General features: G+C 41.7%; 1 protein-coding gene, 1 long non-coding RNA gene and 1 pseudogene across 11 annotated transcripts; 1 reads left to right on the top strand and 2 right to left on the bottom strand.

The window, feature by feature from the left end:
• Nucleotides 1–16,115, bottom strand: part of LOC125542588 (uncharacterized) — a 252,253-nt pseudogene extending 236,138 nt beyond the window's left edge.
• On the bottom strand, nucleotides 3,824–6,903 carry LOC147978286 (uncharacterized). The gene is made up of 3 exons (XM_087546204.1): nucleotides 5,716–6,903; nucleotides 4,930–5,027; nucleotides 3,824–4,256 (listed from the first exon to the last, which is right to left on the bottom strand). Exons 1-2 carry the CDS (start codon nucleotides 6,602–6,604, stop codon nucleotides 4,957–4,959), a joined length of 960 nt encoding a protein of 319 aa, XP_087402330.1. The 5' UTR covers nucleotides 6,605–6,903; the 3' UTR covers nucleotides 3,824–4,256; nucleotides 4,930–4,956.
• On the top strand, nucleotides 11,234–16,736 carry LOC147978285 (uncharacterized). Of its 10 annotated transcripts, none has more exons than XR_015618055.1 (8): nucleotides 11,234–11,461; nucleotides 11,540–11,596; nucleotides 12,681–12,898; nucleotides 13,551–13,661; nucleotides 13,760–13,900; nucleotides 14,080–14,225; nucleotides 16,429–16,497; nucleotides 16,607–16,736. It is a non-coding gene; the product is annotated as an uncharacterized LOC147978285 (long non-coding RNA). The 10 variants fall into 10 exon arrangements; XR_015618050.1 differs by having other exon boundaries at nucleotides 16,109–16,497; XR_015618052.1 differs by lacking the exon at nucleotides 16,607–16,736 and having other exon boundaries at nucleotides 11,543–11,596; nucleotides 16,109–16,533.
• The last annotated feature ends 349 nt before the right edge of the window (nucleotides 16,737–17,085 follow it).

The following is a 17,085-nucleotide window of genomic DNA, read 5'->3' as shown; positions in this document are numbered from 1 at the left end:
CTAAACACATGCATGTGCCTTGTTAGTGTGAGCTAAAACCCTTTCTACGGGCACACCACGTTGGGCAGCAAAGTTTAGATAGGAAGTATCAGTTTCCTTGGCTTGTAAAGGAAGCAGCAGGTTCCTAGTAATTTCCTAGAAGTTTACATAGCTAGCTAGTAGTTTCCTTGGAATGTGATGTGCATGTTCGTGGTGAAAGGAGCTATATCCCATCGTTGTAGTTCAGGCCATTCCAGTGCAATAGAAACAACCAAGGCTCAAGTGACTTACTAGTACGCTTGTGTGTGCTCTTAGAATAGTTGGCTGTGTACAAGCAAACATAGCAGTACTAGTACAGGAGCTATTTCTGTTTGTGTGTAGCAGTGCATACAAGAGGCTAGTTAAACTGTAGTTTGGGCTAACAGTTAGGATACCGCGCTGGCCATCCTTCTCTGTTTCGCTGGAACCACGTAACCATAGTGAATTAGACATTTTGGTCAGTCAAACGTCCAGGTCTCGAGCAGATTCCAAGCAGCTGCCGAGCCTCTACAACAGATGAATAACTCAATTTTATTTCTCCATTCAGTGCAAATCTGTTTGTCGTATCGTAGTTTATTTTATTTTTTTTTGCGGGTAATAACATCATAGTTGAAATTAATAGCATGTTTCTACTAAACACCGAATCCTCTGAAGAAAGCTGAGAAATGCACCATATGAAAGCAAAACAAGTGCTTAGTAGCAACAAGTGCAATTCTACTAAACACCGAATGTTTACTATCAACAAGTGCAATTTTTACTAACAATAATCCGCTAGGTTTGGAAAGGCATGAACTTCCTTTCTTGGTCTCTAAGCTCCCTTTTTTGCTTCACAGTTCCTACGTAATACTCTAGCTGAATTTTTTATCTGGAGTGGCCACCATGTAGATCTAGCTGAATTTCTTTTTATATATATATAAGATGGCAAAAAGGACTATGCACACATCTCTGCAATAATACAAATTCTGTTTCAGCAGAATGATTCAATTTGTGCAGAATGCTCAAATTCAGAGTTTTTTTTAACTTTTTTTCCTGCACAATGAGAGATTTGATGTACAGTAGTGTCCAGAGTGCTGAGGGCTAGTGGTGTACATCAAGTTCTTTTAAGTCTAATATGGATCGGTTCCTGAACAGATGAAACATATGACTTTGAGCTGTTAAACTTATCGTGCAATAAAAAAATGATAAATAAATATGATTTTTTTTCTATTGACAATGTAAAATGCTAAACAAATGAAGCCTTTTTTGTTCCATTTGACAGCTAGAGGGTTTTGCTATAATTCTAATCAAAATATTTAGGGATTATGCGCTTGCAAAGCTGTGTGCAGGGGATGAAAGCATCATCACAGTCACAGACTGCAGCTAGACGAACAGTTGGCTGCATTGCACCGGAAGGTCCAGAACTATGTTCTCTGAACTTTGGAACAAATTGAACTAGTGAGTATGAGGAGGAACTCATATGAGGCTTCTGGCCCGACCCGGTCAGACTGCTCATATGAGGCTTCACAGTGACCGTGCAAAAGACTAATGCATGCACCAGTGTACTTCAAACTGTTGGTTTTCTGTCAGGCATGCTTCTGTTTATGCTCAAACAATGGTTTTCTTTTATTTTTTTCCTTTTTGATCGATGCAGTCGAGCATAGATCATTGAACATTTCCAGCACACAAATCTAAAGAGGAGTACGCTGATGTGGCACATCTCTCTCGGTGCGTCTTAGTTTTATCGACCATATCCTTCCCCCATTACACACTCAAGAAAGAAAATGTGTTCAGTTCAGATTGAGGAGCTACCAGTGCAAGCAAGCCGCACACCATAAATGGCAACACCTTCGGACCTGAACTATTTTGAAACAGTAATACTACTGCAACGCACACTAGCCCGATGCAGAAAGTTCAGCTAGTCAAAACAGTAATACTACCAGTACACATACATGGACGGGAGAAAGCTTGCCACCAGCAGGAAACCGACATCGATCTGAATCTACAGGAAATTAATGGGAGCTTCTTTCGCTGTCTCTTCAATTGTGTGGGTAATGGTGGGAAGAGTAAGGTAACTATTGTTACTATACTCGTTGGCTATGAACTGCCAACCAGAGTCAATGGTGAAGTCAGTTTTGCTATTTCAGTGAATGCCGATGTCCGTAATCAATTGTAGAGTCAATGTTGCTGCTTCAGTACTCCGGATCTGGAGATATTAAGATGCCTAGATTACGTTCTTTACATTTTGGCCATAGAACCCAAGATAACGAGGCTCTGGCCATCCTTCCCTGTTGCACTGGAATCACATAACCATGGTGAATTAAGACAATTTGATGAGCTAAATGTCCAGGTCTTGAGCAGATTCCAAGCAGCTGCTGAGCCTCTACAGCAGATGAATAACTCAACTTTATTTCCCCCTTGAGTGCAAATCTGTTTCTAGTTAACGTAGTAATAGCATGTTTCTACTAACCACCGAATCATGCGACGGAAGCAGAGAAATGCACTGTATAAAAGAAATACAAGTGATTAGTAGCAACAAGTGCAATTTGTACTAAACAGTGAATGTTTAGTACTGCCTCTGTAAAGAAATATAAGATCGTTTTCTGTAACGATCTTATATTTTCTTTACAGAGGGAGTATCAAGAAGTGAATCTTTTACTAACTATAATCCACTAAGTTCGGAAAGGCATGAACATCTTTTGTTGCTTCACAGTTCCTACATAATACTCCAATTTTATCTGGAGTGGCCATCATGTTTCTACAATAATATGATCACTGAATTTCCTTTCGTTTATAGAAGAGGGCAAAAATGGACTATGCACACATTTCTACAATAATACAACTTACGTTTCAGCAGAATGACTCGTTTTGCGCAACGTGCTCAAATTCATAGATTTTTAACAATTTTTCCTGCACAATGAGAGAGATCTGTTGTACAATAGTGTCAAATGAATCAAGTTCTCAAGTTTAAAAAGATGGATCGGTTCCCTCAAAAGATGGAACAATATGGCTTTCAAACCGTTATGAAAATTTTAAAAGCTAAATAAATATGAACTTTTTTTATGTTGACACCCAAATGTAAAATGCTAAACAAATGAAGCCGTTTTTTGTTCCATTTGACAGCTAGAGGGCTTTTCTATAATTCTTCCAATCAGTATATTTAGGATTTGCGCTTGCAAAGCTGTGTGCAAGGGATGAAAGCATCATCACAATCACACTCACTGCAGCTACAGCCTACAGGAACATAGGGATGAAAGCATCATCAGCACAATCAAACATATCACACAAGTCAGATGGTTACAGCTATGGCACGCTTGAGTTAGAAACAGCGAGTATGAGGCGTGTGGTCTGGCGCGACCGGGCAAAAGACTAATGCATGCAGCAGTGTACTTCAAACAAGCCGCACAACGACAGGCAGACAGGCTTCTGTTTATGCTCAAACACTGTTTTTATTTCTTTTCTTTTTTATCAATGCAGTCGAGCATAGATCGTTGAACATTTCCAGCACACGAATCTACAGAGAAGTACTCTGTCTGTGCCATTTCCTTCCTCCACTACACACTGAATAAAGAAAATGTGTTCAGTTCAGGTTGAGGAGCAACCAATGCAAGCAAGCCGCACAACATAAAAGGCAACACCTTCAGACCTGAACAATTTGGAACAATACTAGACTGCTGCAGAAAGCTTTGCCACCAGGAGGTACTCGACATGCTTCTCAATCTACAGGAACATATGAGCTTCTCAATCAAACTGTAAAAGCACACACCTACAGGTTTAATTCCACTTGCCAACAAGTATGCTACTCTACTCGCAGTTTTGAAAATGTGTTTCAGCTGTCCAGTTTCTGCGATTTTGAGTATCTTCAGCAACAAATAGCTGAGTCAATGATGAGTACTCTGGCTCATATGAACCATTACAAGGTAAGTATTGGACAAGCGGCAGCAAAACAAAACTCACTTTCAAGACAAGAAAGTAGACATGCTTTTCAAACCGCAGCTCACAAGCACACTCAAACAAACACGTTTTGGTGACATGGCACTGAAACTATCATGGCTCAACAGAAACAAGAGACTACGAAATCCGACTACTAGTAAGCTGAAATTCCCTGGATCAGGTATTCAAAAGCATCTTGCTACATTATAGAGACTTGGCTAGAATAAGACACAGTAAGTTGTTTTAGGTAACGTATAAACAATGCCGACAACATTTATGGAATGCGACAAATTCAGTGACAACTAACATCTTCAGCAGCCCTTCTTCACCTGGGGAAAACAAAACACTAATCTGTTACTAACTTGATACAGATACAGATAAATTCTAACAGTAACATATAGGAGTATGTAAAAGTGTATGAACAAGACATGTGTACAAACTCATGATCAGCACAGCAACATAAAGAAGAGCTATACAATACCCCCACCTCCACCCCCTAAAAAGGAAGAGCTATATCATATTGCTAACTATATCTCCTCGAAATACAGATGGCAACAAAGTAAATCTTCCAACCTTATCACATGAATTTGTGAGGTGATGGAGATGCAGCTGATGCTTGTAGTAACGAAATTGGCAACTTCTCCCTCCATCCCAAAATGTAAGACGTTTTTAACACTACTGTAGTGTTAAAAAACGTCTTACATTTTGGGACGGAGGGAGTAATATATATTGATTGCAACTTATAGATTATGAAACAGCTAAACCAAAGGGGAGCTCTGGGGATACAACGTCTGCATATCATTTATGATCCAAAAAAGAGCAATTTTTTACTTAGCATCACCACCATTTTAATTTTTTTCTGCGTTATTAGCATGTGTGAATCCCTATAGTCGAATGGACAGTAGTTTGAGGGTACATGCTAACCACACTGGCCATCAAATATTTCCCAAAGTGAAAATCAAACAGTTTAAATCTCACAAACTATATTCAGAAGATTCTTACCTATTACCATTTCAGCACATTAGAACATCAAACCAAACAATCACCTTGCGTATCATGCATCTTGTCAGCTCCATCAAATCCACCAGCAATGGATGTGCCTAGAAGCATAAGGCAATCATTTAATAAAGTTTCAACAAAAATACAAATGGATATGAGAAGGCAACAGTGAGTTACATAGATGAATTGACAAATATAAGAAAAAGATGTACTCTTGTATTTACGTTTTACAACTAACTAGTAAGAAATAAAACTATAGATGTTGCTTTTTTAAGGAATATTCATTTAAACAATATACATATACATAGCTATCTCATAATAAAGTTTAGCTTATAAGAAAGGAAGACATGGCCTAGCATTGATCTCATTTAACTCATCACTCCTCATTTCAAGAAGACAAAATAGAAACACGTGAAAACTCATAAACACTAGCAGCAAAAGTGATCTTGGGTATTCAAATGAAGTAAACAGAGCCTGATTAGAGACAACAAATGCGGAAAAAAGGTGTGTTACATAAGTCACTTGCAGGATGGATACAACTACGTTGAATGATAACACAGAAGAAGGCCATAAGCTTGTCTGTCTAGGAAATGAATATGAAGCATGAAGACAAATATATTGAATGATAACATATATTAGCTATAAGTTTGTCTATGTAGCAAATGGACGGTAACTAAGTTTAAGCAGTTACACTTGAGAATCATGACAGGAGGTATTCGAACATGCATGTATAGAACACACCGAGATTAAGTTACTCCTACATTATGAGGACTAAGGATGAAAAATCACCTGGAGGATAGAAACTGTTGAAAGAATGATATCGAGTTAAATAGCTGTTTTCACAAAGTTTTTTAGACTTCATCGACTTAAGTTGAACCTTATATGCACCACGGCCCACAGATAGAAGTATTTCATCACTATCCTCAAGGGATCCCAATATGCGTCTTATAAGTGTCCTCTTTCCTTGAATCTGTTTAGGGAGCCCAATAATCATAGGCATGTCAATTGTTTTCCATAGCACCCATGTGGCAACACCGTGAAAGTTGATATTCCTCTGCCACATTTGTAAGTGAGGGTAAGACAATATGGCGAACCCAATCGCGCCATCCCCAGCCTGGATGATGCAATGACTACCATGGCGAAAATCATTTGTAAGAGGAGGCCCCCTAATCACAGCTAGGCTCTGCTCATCCAAATCAAACTTAAGTATATCATTGCTTATAGAATCCAACAACCAGTAAAGGGCATTACCAACAAGCAACCCAGGGGTATGGTCATAAAAAAGCTCAAATGAAACGGTTGATGGAATGATATCACCCCATTCACCAGTCTCCGAGGAGTAAACACACGCGATAGGTTGATTATTCCCTCCGAGAGCGGAGATCAACACCACGTTGAATGGGCTCGAGTGGCAGCTTCCGTGCACGTGGTCATGGTCGATGGCAGCACAGAGCACAGCCCCGGTGAAGCGATTCCTTACGAACTCTGGCGGAACGGTCAAGCGGTGCTGCTCCCCGGTGATAGGTTCGCACACGATGACCTCGTCCCACAGTGTGTCCATGAGAAGGACGCGGCCGTGGCGGCAATCAAGCAGTTCGACCATCCACATGGTATGGCTGTCGGTGTCCAGGAGATGCAGGTCGAAACGACTTGGAGGGATTCGGTCGGGACGGTCCATGATGGGGGTGAAGACGATATCATCCTTGCGGCGGTGGAAGAGGCCGAGGAGGGGCGGCTTCCGGTGGTGGAGGCGGAAGCGGCGGAGGAACTTGGCGTCGGTGGCCGCGCATCGCCACTGCTTACAGACCGCGGAGGCCCGGACGAGCGAGGAGGGCTGCGGCGGAAGACGGAGGAGGATCGGCGAGGCCAGCGCCGCCGGGAAGATTCCGCGGCGACGGATCGCTCCGGCGCCCTCGCCAGGCGCGTGGATCTGGGAACGGGCTCCCTCCTCGCTGGCGTGAAGCTGGGGATGCGGCGGGTCACTCCGACGGCCTCATCACTCGCGTGGGCTTGGGAATGGAGGCGGCGGTCGCCGTCCTTGCTCGGGTTCATTTGGGCGGCGGCAAGACCTAGCAGCCACACACGGAGGGACGGGGAGCGGAGTGGGAGTAGCAGAGACGAGTGAGTTCACCCGTGGTTGTAGCACTGGGCTTAGTGGTGGTGTTGGGCCCCCATTCTCTTCACCCGACGGCTGCATCTGCGCACCAAATATTTTTCTTCAGCTTCGTCAGACATTTCCCTCTTTGTTGTAGCGCAGCTAAGGAGCATTTGGAGACATAGTTTTCAACTGGCTACAGAGATTAGTAGTACTACTCCTGAGTCCTAACTAACAGATTGGTGCTAGATCATTTCATCTCCTGCTAATTAATATGTGGCCATGCATCTAGTTTTCTTCTTCTATTCTACCACTGTTTCTTGTTTCGAACCATGGGCGTAGTTTAGGAATCCGCAAGCTGCTAATTGCTTCTCCGTGTCTCGTTTCAGCCAAATTCCCCAAGAACAAATTTTCTCTTGTGTGGATTTCCCAGATATATTAATATTATATGATGATACCTGGATCTTTAACCCCACAATGTGAACTGCATCAACCAAACTATTACCACGACATACAATTATTCTTCCTTTAGTTCCAAGTGAACATAGTGTTACCAAATTATTACCATTTCTGTATAACTAAAATAATGAACTTGTGCTGATTTCCTTGAACATAGTGTTATTCCGAACCATGATTACATTCTCTTTTCAGGTAAATACATCAGGAGTCATAGAACTTGCACGTGACGGTCAGTTTGGTGCACAAAGTTGTAAAATACGTATTTCTGGTCATCAAACTTGCACAAACGTTCATATACGGTCACATTCCATGTACGCAGACGTACCCGTGGCCTATGTGGCATGCCAGCATGGCTAGGGCCCACTGTAAGCCCGCGACGCATGGTAGATCTGCAGGCTTTTTCTTTATTTACGTATTATGCACCTATTTGTTTAACTTATTAAGCCCCTAAAATGAAATGATTTTTATTTACGTATAAAGCCCCTAAAATAAAATGGAAAAACAAGGGATGGTTCGGTTACCAACTAGGGACGTGCCCCTACTAGGCTCGGGTTAACAACCACCAAACCAATGACCATTCATGTCTAGGTAGCACGAATAATTTTTATATCATATAAACACGGCCGAAAAATCAATTTTACAAGAAATGTAGCCCGAAAAAAGGGAGCACCGTGACTCGACTATGTGACCTCATGGTCAACGTTAACTAAGATTACCACCGGGCTTCGACAACACAACATATCCAAATGGGATAACTATTTTTCATGTTGTTATTCCTTCTTGTTCTATGTAAGAAAAAAAATTATATTCTTGTGTTTGTGATATTTAATAAATGTTTATGTGTTACAAAAAAAGGTGTGTGACATTCAAAAAAATGTTTAAACATTGTAAACCTCATTTGTATAATTAAAAATGATACGTTGCATTTTAAAAATGTTCATGCATTCCAAAAAAACTGGTCATGACATTTTTTTAAATGCCTATACAATGTATAAAACTGTTTGTGTAGCTTTAAAATGTTTCGTACCATCCGAAAATGTTAAAAACACAGTTGAAAAATATTTCAAAACTTTTTAACACTTGTGTTTGAAAAATTGTTAATCATATGTTTAAAAAGTATTAAGCATATTTTTTTTAAAATACTCCAAACATAGATGTATACTGGAGTATTTAAAATATATGTGTATCAAAACATAGATGTATACTGGAGTATTTAAAACATCAAAACATATGTGTATCATATGGAGTATATGTTTCAATACACATAAGTTTCAAAACTTGTATTTGAAAAAATGTTAATCTGGAAGTGTTGTTTTGATTAACATTTTTTCAAATACAAGTTTTTGAAACTTTTTAAAATGCCGCGCACCTTTTTTTGTAACACATAAATATTTTTTGAATGTCACAAACAAAAGAATATAAATTGTTTTCATACATCCGGACGTGTTGTGTTGTCGGTGGTAATGTTAGTTAACCTTGACCACATGGTCACATGGTCGAGCCACGGTGCTCATTTTTTCCGTGTTACATTTCTTGTAAATTTTATTTTCAGTCATTGTTTATATGATACAGAAATTAGTCGTGCTATATAGACATGAATGATCAATAGTCTGGTGGTTGTCCATGTGAGACTACTAGGGCACGTTGCAGCTTCAAAACCCCACCTCGCTTGTTTTTTCATTTTATTTTTAGGGGCTTAATACGAAAAAAAAAACCAAAGGCTTCTCTGCAGATCTACATGCTACAGCGGATGACAGTGGGCCCTGGCCACACTGGAATGCCACATAGGCCATGGATAGGTCCGTGTACATAAATGTGATCGTATATGAACGCTCGTGCAAGTTTAATGACTAGAAACACATATTTTATAAGTTTGTGCACCAAACTGATCATCGCGTGCAAGTTTTATGACTTCGGGTGTATTTACCTCTTCTCTTTTTTTATGATGGTAAATGCAATCAGTAATTCAGTTCAAAATATATCCTCCTGGCTAAAGAAGCCTGGACATGTAACAGAAGAGTATGCGATGAAAATCAAACCTGTAATATTACTTGGGGGAGCTCAAATCCACCGGACTTTTGGTATTCAAAAGCCTCTAGCTACATTAAAAACGTGGCTACAAGACAGACACTCAACAGGTACATGACTCGGTTAATTAATCAACACCAGTGTAGTGTCAAAAACGCTCTTATATTATAAGAACGGGAGTACATGACACAACCAATTTGAAAAGTACGGTTGTTTGCTTTAGAAAAGAATGTTCTTTAAACTTACAGATCCCATAATACACACCCAAACAGAAAAGCATAGGAGAAAGAAAGAAACCGATGTACAAAAAAACGCCATACCTTGTGGCCGCCTCCTCCTCAGAAAATTAGAGTTATCTGCCTCCCGCCAATACTTTCGTCGGTCCGCCTCGTCTCCGATGGTCTTAGGGCCATGGGGGCGTGGTGGATCCCGACCTTTACCGGTGGGACGGCTCTGTTTTTAGATGTGTCTTCGAGATTTGTTAGGGTTGTGTGCTACTCCAGAAGGAGAGACGGTGGCGGCCCCCTGAAGATGGAATAAGGTTCTCCCCGCCTAGCCCTCGTTCCGGTGGTGCATCTAGCATAGCCGGTGGGCACGTGGAGGTGTGTCTCTGGCGGATCTATCTTTGGTCGATTCGCTCGGATCTGTTCGTCGTTCGTCTACGTTCGTGTGTTTTGAGGTTGGATCACTCTGATCTACGCTGCTCTTTATTGGCGGCGGTTGCTGTTCTGGTGCGCTGGTCCTATGGGGCCTTAGCACGATGACTTCCCGACTGTCTATTGCAACAAGTTTTGCTCGGCTCTAGTAAGGGAGGGGTGATAACGGCGGCGCGCCTTCGGCTCGCTTCAGCACTTGTAGTCATTTCTACGTGGTCTACGAATTTGAATGTAATTTTTTTTATTTTTGATGTTCGCTGTACTTCCATGATTGAAGGTGAATAGATCGGATGTTTTCCCGCAAAAAAAAGAAAGAAACCGATAATCCACTTCCGAGCTCATCTCCACCCGCGCTGAAGAAAAAAATCAAAACAAATAATAGAAAAATTAAAAATCCACATTTTTTTTGCATGGTAGATAATTTGATGCGTGAGGTGCGCTACAATTTCCAAATCATTTGGACATCTGAGTAGCTCTCGGCAAAAAAGACAAATTCAGGGTCCGTAAAAAGTTTATTGTTCATGTTCTTACCCAATTTGTTTTTTTTGCTGGAACTACTCAGATGTCCAAATAACATGAAAATTGGAGTGGACCTCACCTAATAAATTTTCTACCATGCAAAAAAGGTTTTTTTTTATTTTTTTAAATTGTGATTTTTTTTCCAGAGTGCAGATGAGCTTGGGCACCGAATCGCCGCACTCGAAAGAAACTATCTATCTTAATTATACTAAGAAAGCAGAGCTCCAACTTCTATGTCCATGTCTGACTGCTAGTAAAAATTTATTTACATTTTGAATTCATTTACAAAAGGTTTATGAAGATTTTTTCAAGTCAATTTTTTTTAACTCGTGGAAATTTTTTAATTTGAATAAACCGACCGAAATAAAAAAAAACAGATGGAAAACTCCCTGAAAGAGAAACAAAGCTTTTTGTAGTGCTAATTTTCTTTGAGGGATAAATAGAAACAGAGGTTTTTTTAGAACCACTTGTAATTTTATTAGAAACAGAGCTTTTTTTTAGGCATATTAGAAACAGAGCTGAAGCGCTACAAAAGATGTTCAACGTTCCTCCTTGCCCCTAAAATAAACAATATTTGTCTAAAAAAAACACCTTTCTCCTCCAGCCGTTCCCGGCGGCGCCCCATCCGCGGCGAAGTCGCCGGTGAGCTGGGCCGTCTGGCCGCAGGGCATTGCTGCCGCCATTTATCGCGCCCATCTTTCCACCACGCCTCATCAGCAGCCGCGCGGAACCGCGCTGCCGCCTTCGGCTTGATCCCCCTCAATCCTCATCAGTGGAGGTAACTAACCAAATCCCTCATCAATTACTCGCTCGGCCAGCAATTCGATGATGAAATACTCACGCAAGGGTTCTTCAGTAGGGACAAGCACGGCAGGTCAAGGATAAGGATGGGGATGAACCACACGAACGTCAGGCAGGTCAATCTAACCTCTGTATTGCAATTTACGCGATGATTTGGTGCAGCGGAATGGCATTATATGGTGAGCCGAAAACCAAATGGGATTAAACATGGCATAGCTGATGTACTGATGTCTATATGTCTTCCTGATGTAGTGATCTCTGTATGTCTTGGTATAGTTGGACATTTTCATGGCTTGGGTTCATCCGTTGGCGGCTGGTGCAGAGGAAAAACCAATCATTAGGAGGCATCATTATAGTTGACAAGCTTCCTTACCGATTCTAGTTTTTGCCCCGTGATTATTTTGTCTCGAAGCTTATCTTGGTTATCAACCCATGGACCGTCATCCGAGCTCCACCTACTCAGCATTTCCAACACAACCGTGCGACAGCCGTAAACAGCTGACTTGAAAGATATTGTTCCAAACTTCAGAAAATATTATACTCCATCCGTCTCAAAATAAGTGTCATTGATGTAGTACAAAGTTGCACTAATTTTGTACTAAATCAGCGACACTTATTTTGGGACGGAGGGAGTAGAATTTAAATATTTTCTGAGCACGACAAGTTAAACAGTTGAAAGCCATATTTTCCATCTTTTGAGGAAGCAGAGCCATCTTTCTAGACATAAGAACTTGATGCACATCACTACTTCCTCTGCCCTCTGGTCACCCTTGTATAGCAAATCTCTCATTGTGCATTTTTATTTGTTAAAAAAACTCTTAATTTCAGCAGTCCCCACAAAACGAGTCATTTTCTGAAACAGAAGTTCTACTATTGCAGAAGTATGTGTAAAGTCCTTTTTTTGCCCTCTTATGAAAAAAAAGATTTTTTGTTATGTCTGCATGTTGGCCGCTCCAAATAAAACTGGAGTTTTGCATATGAACTGTGAAGCAACAAAGAGAGCTTAGAGACGCATAAACGAACTTCCTGCCTTTCCAAACATAGTGGATTATTGTCAGTACAAAAAGCATTTGTTGCTACTAAACATCTGGTTTTTATTATTATCTCGAAATCCCAATTTGCTTTCATACAGTGCATTTCTCAGCTTTCTCTTCACATGTGAAAACTTTAAAGGTTGAATTATTCATCTGTTGTAGAGGCTCAGAAGCTGCTTGGAATCTGCTCAAGACCAGGACGTCTTTACTGACAAAAATATCTTACTCACCATGATGATTCTGTGGTTCCCGTGCAACAGAAAAGGATGGCCAGAGCCTTGTTATCTTGGGTCCTCTGGCCAATATTTAAAGAATGCAAATTAGTCATCTTAATATCTCTGGAGTACTGAAGCGGCAACATTGACTTCACCACTGATCAGGTCCTTGAATTGCCTCCCTCGCTGGTCATACGATTACAGGGCTGGGATAGTGTTAGGTTTAGAAGAACCTCATTGGGGGGGGGGGGGGGGGGGGACCCAGGTAATATGGATCAAGATCGAGTATCTGTGTGGCACTGTGACCTTAATTGATGAAAATGATATATGTGTGTAGTAACTGGACAAGATCGAGGACAGTTAGTTTATGAGCTTTGCAAGCTAAATTTAAATCTGAGTTCCTCCTCCTACTCACATTTTTGCAAGCTAGGAATCTGAATTCGTTGTATTGAAAATGTAGCAAAATCCTCTCACAGTCAGTGGAAGCAAGAATAACATCTCATCAACTATCAACACTTTTTGGTTATCTGTGGTGTTTAAGAAGGAGCAAAAATTTATCAATGCATGTGCATTTTACAGTTTTCTCGTAATGGCGAGGTTTGAACCACCTTTTCTCCTTTTGAGGAAATCAAGCCGTACCTAATGTCATAAAAAACAAGTGGAAATGCTGCAGAACATAAAGGCACTTGCAGTAACATACCAACTAATCGGTGTTTGTTAGTTAGTCCATTCGACTGTCCATTTACTTCTCTGCTTTATTGGAGCAATGCGAATTTTAAAACTTGTTAGTAATTTCAACCATGATAGCTCAAATCAGATTTGTGCTACTGGTGGAGCTGAAGAGCAATTCAGGTGGAGCTCAAAGGAATAAAAAAGAGTTCATCTGTTGTGGACGGAGGAAGGTTTGCAATACTGAGATATTATGCAGGTTAGCATAACTCAAGAATTGTAATAATTTAATAAGATACAAAAGACCATGGACTTATTATTTTACATATGAGAATCTACTACTCACTTATTATGCAGGTCAGAATTGTCTCGTTTCACCTGGGGCCTGATACATCTGAGGCTAGAGGTGGAGTTGAAGAGCTCACATTTCCTGTGCTACTAAAATTTGCAGGAGTTGTTACAACAAACTCATGTTCTATGTTGAGGTCTGCTTTCATGGTACCTTCCAATACTCTTACCACCTCTGACATTTTAGGCCTTTTTTTGCAATCAATCTGCAAGCACCACATTGCAAGCATCATCATCTGAATTACATCTTGCTTGTGTGCTTGCATGTCGTTACTGTTATTGTCAATCAAATCTACCAACTGATCATTCTTCACCTTTTCCTCCAATAGGGTGATGAGATGGACGCTCTCTTCTGACCGGGAAGTGTCAAGGTTCTTTCTTCCACTGATGATTTCCATGACCACGATGCCAAAGCTGTAGATATCCGCTTTTTCCGTGATCTGTGATGTCAACCATTCAGGAGCTAAATATCCAGGTGTGCCTCTCATTCTGGTAACCACTTGGCTCATATCCCTGTCGATGAGCTTGCATAGTCCAAAATCAGAAAGTTTAGCATCGAAGTTGTCATCTAAGAGAATATTTTGCGGTTTGACATCCAAATGAGCAATTCTTTTTGTGCACTCCTCATGAAGATAAGAGAGGCCCTTAGCTATGTGAGTTATAATCTTGCACCGCGTGCTCCAATCTAAAGGAGGGGCATCATTGTCATGTCGACAATAAATCCATCTGTCCAAGGATCCTTTGGGCATGTACTCATATACCAAGAGCCTATGGGATTTCTCTGCACAGAAACCAATCAATCTCACCAGATGAATATGATGAATGCAGCCAATTGTCTGAACCTCTGCCGAAAATTCACTTTTGCCCTGACCAGTTCGATCCAAACGTTTCACTGCAATCCTTTGATCACCAAATTGTCCCTTGAAAACAGACCCAAATCCTCCTTCCCCGAGCTTGTCTGCGAATTGCTCGGTTGCTGCTTTTAGCTGTTGAAATGTGAACCTCATTGGTGTTCCTTGTAGCTCCCCAAACTCTTCCTCTTCTTCCATCTCATTCTGTCGTTGTGTTCTTCGTTTACATATAAAGAAGATGCTGAGGATCATGATGGTGAACAAAATGAAGCCGCCTACAGGAGCTAGAATTGCAACAACTATTCTTACAGAGGCAGATTTCAGTTTCATGCTTGCTGGCCCAATAGCTGCAGGAAGAGTACCTGGGGTCGGAGGTGTTACATCGGCTGGGGGCGCAGGCAGGGGACTTTCAGCTGTAGGCGATATTGCTTGATTAATCAGGGGACAAAAGATGACCTGGTAGTCTGTGCCCGTCGGGCAAGTGAAAGTGGAAAAATCGTTGGGATTGCTGTAGGCATCTGGGCACAACCGCTTAAAGAAGACCGAGTTAATTGTGTAACTGCAATTGCTTTCTGCGCTCCTAATACATGGATTGTTACACCCTCCCGGAGCCTTCAGCTCTCTTGGGCACTGCGATGTGATGTTGGCTGCACAGCGCGGCCCCTTGCTGCACCCTGACTTTCCCTGAACCGACACCGGCAGGAAGTCCATGGGCACGTTGAAGCCATCAGTGAGCGAGATGTCGAAGAAATCATCATCACTTTGGCCTTGGCCAAGCCTGAACTCGCCCAGCGTGTTTGGCGATCTACCACTGACCGTACAGGTGAGCAAGCCGCTGCAGTCGCCAGTTTGGCATGACCCGCCTTTGCCAAGGAGTGAGCAGCCTGTGCGCGCCCAGATGCGCCCTGTTGAGGTACCAGCGGGCACGTTCAGCGCCTACGTCTCCCCCGGATCGAGCTTCACGCCACCTCCCGGCAGAGTGGCTGGCCACACGGTGTAGGAGCATTGGTTGATGATTTTGAATGTGGTGGCCTCGCTGGTGGCAGCGAGTAGGAGTAGGAGGAGGAGAGGCAGGAGGCGGAGAGACGAAGAGGTACTCGCCACTGCCATTTTTGTTTTTATTTTTTGCTTGCACGCGTTAACTTGAAAGCGAGTCTGAGTTGGAAACTTGCAATAGGGTTCCTGTGATGGCTAACAGGGTGGAAGAGTGGTAGGGGATTGTAGACAGGGACCACATCAGTGTGTTGAACCATTCAACGGTCAGCATATAAACAGACTAACATGTCTATAGCCATGACTGTTTGATAGGAACAGACTTGCTTGTTTGCTTGTTTAGTCCCTTTCGAATTGTAGCTGTACGTCTTCCAGAGAAAAAAGAATGGGAATCTTTGCATCTGCATAACGTGTTGTTTGATCAATTTTGCTGCCTAACAAATTCTTTAAGCTGATGTAGACCTAAACCATAAACCCTAACTGTGCACCTTTCTGCCTTTTGGGAAATTGTTAGGTTGCACATCTTAATTTGTTCATTCATAATCTGCTGTTATGATTTGTGGCGGCATTCCTGATCTGGAATCTGGAGTCAGCAACAGTTTAGAGGTACCTGGTGTTTGGGGGCAAGCTGAAGCTGACAGCGGTTGGCAGCTGCCTGGAAGCAGCTGGAGGCCTCTTCACCCGTCGACTAGCCTAGCTATCATATGCCTTCAACCAGATGGAGCCATGCATGTCTCATTCACCATAACTCTGTGGTTTGCGTGCAAACAAGGGCAGCGAAAACCTTGTGATCTTTGCGAACATCTCTGTTAATTCGTAGCTGTTTTTTTGTAGCGCTGAATCTGAGGTACGTTGCACGCCTTATGTTGGTTGTGCCATCAACAGAATTGAATCTTGCAGCTGGTATTGCACCATCTTAATTAGCTGATTGTAATTCTATTCCTGAGCACTGGTATGTACTTTAATTCTCTCTTCCAAATTAATTTAAGTTCTATTTTTGTTCATTTTCTAGACTGTCAAGAAGGGAAAACCACCATGGTTTATTTTTGAATTACTAAGCAGTGAGCATTGCATTGACACACGAGCAGGTTAAGAGTTCCATTCAATGAACTGGAATAGACAACCTTTGTTCTTTTTTTCATCTCTAAAACATGCATGCTTGCCCTTGTTCCTGAGATAGCTAGCCTGATTTCATGAATTCCTAAAGTTGGAGGGCATCCAGAGAACAGACGCAAGCTTGATCAAGATGGTCTTCAAAGTACCTCAGCATGTCACGGTCTCACTGGTACTTCTATCTTAAACATACGCTCAAGCTTGTGCCGTGTCGGACGTATCACGTATGGTCCGGGGAAAAGCTCTGTGGTGTGAGGAAATGAATGAATGCTTATAGCAGGGACAGCTGTGTTCCTGATGCCGCGTTCTTGGGATTTATGAATGTGTCCTGAAATGACCTGGAAATGAGAATGTAAATGGAATTTCAGTCAAGAGTGT

This window comes from Triticum urartu, chromosome 3A (assembly GCF_056163025.1).
Source record: "Triticum urartu cultivar PI428250 chromosome 3A, HENAU_Tu73, whole genome shotgun sequence".
NCBI classification, from domain to species: domain Eukaryota; kingdom Viridiplantae; phylum Streptophyta; class Magnoliopsida; order Poales; family Poaceae; genus Triticum; species Triticum urartu.
This window is presented reverse-complemented; position numbering and strand designations above follow the sequence as displayed.

Coding starts and splice junctions, on each gene's coding strand:
- LOC147978286 (XM_087546204.1), bottom strand. CDS start 6,604: ATGGACCGTCCCGACCGAATCCCTCCAAGTCGTTTCGACCTGCATCTC. Junction 5,028..5,715: donor CAACAGTTTCTATCCTCCAG/GTGATTTTTCAT, acceptor TTATGCTTCTAG/GCACATCCATTGCTGGTGGA.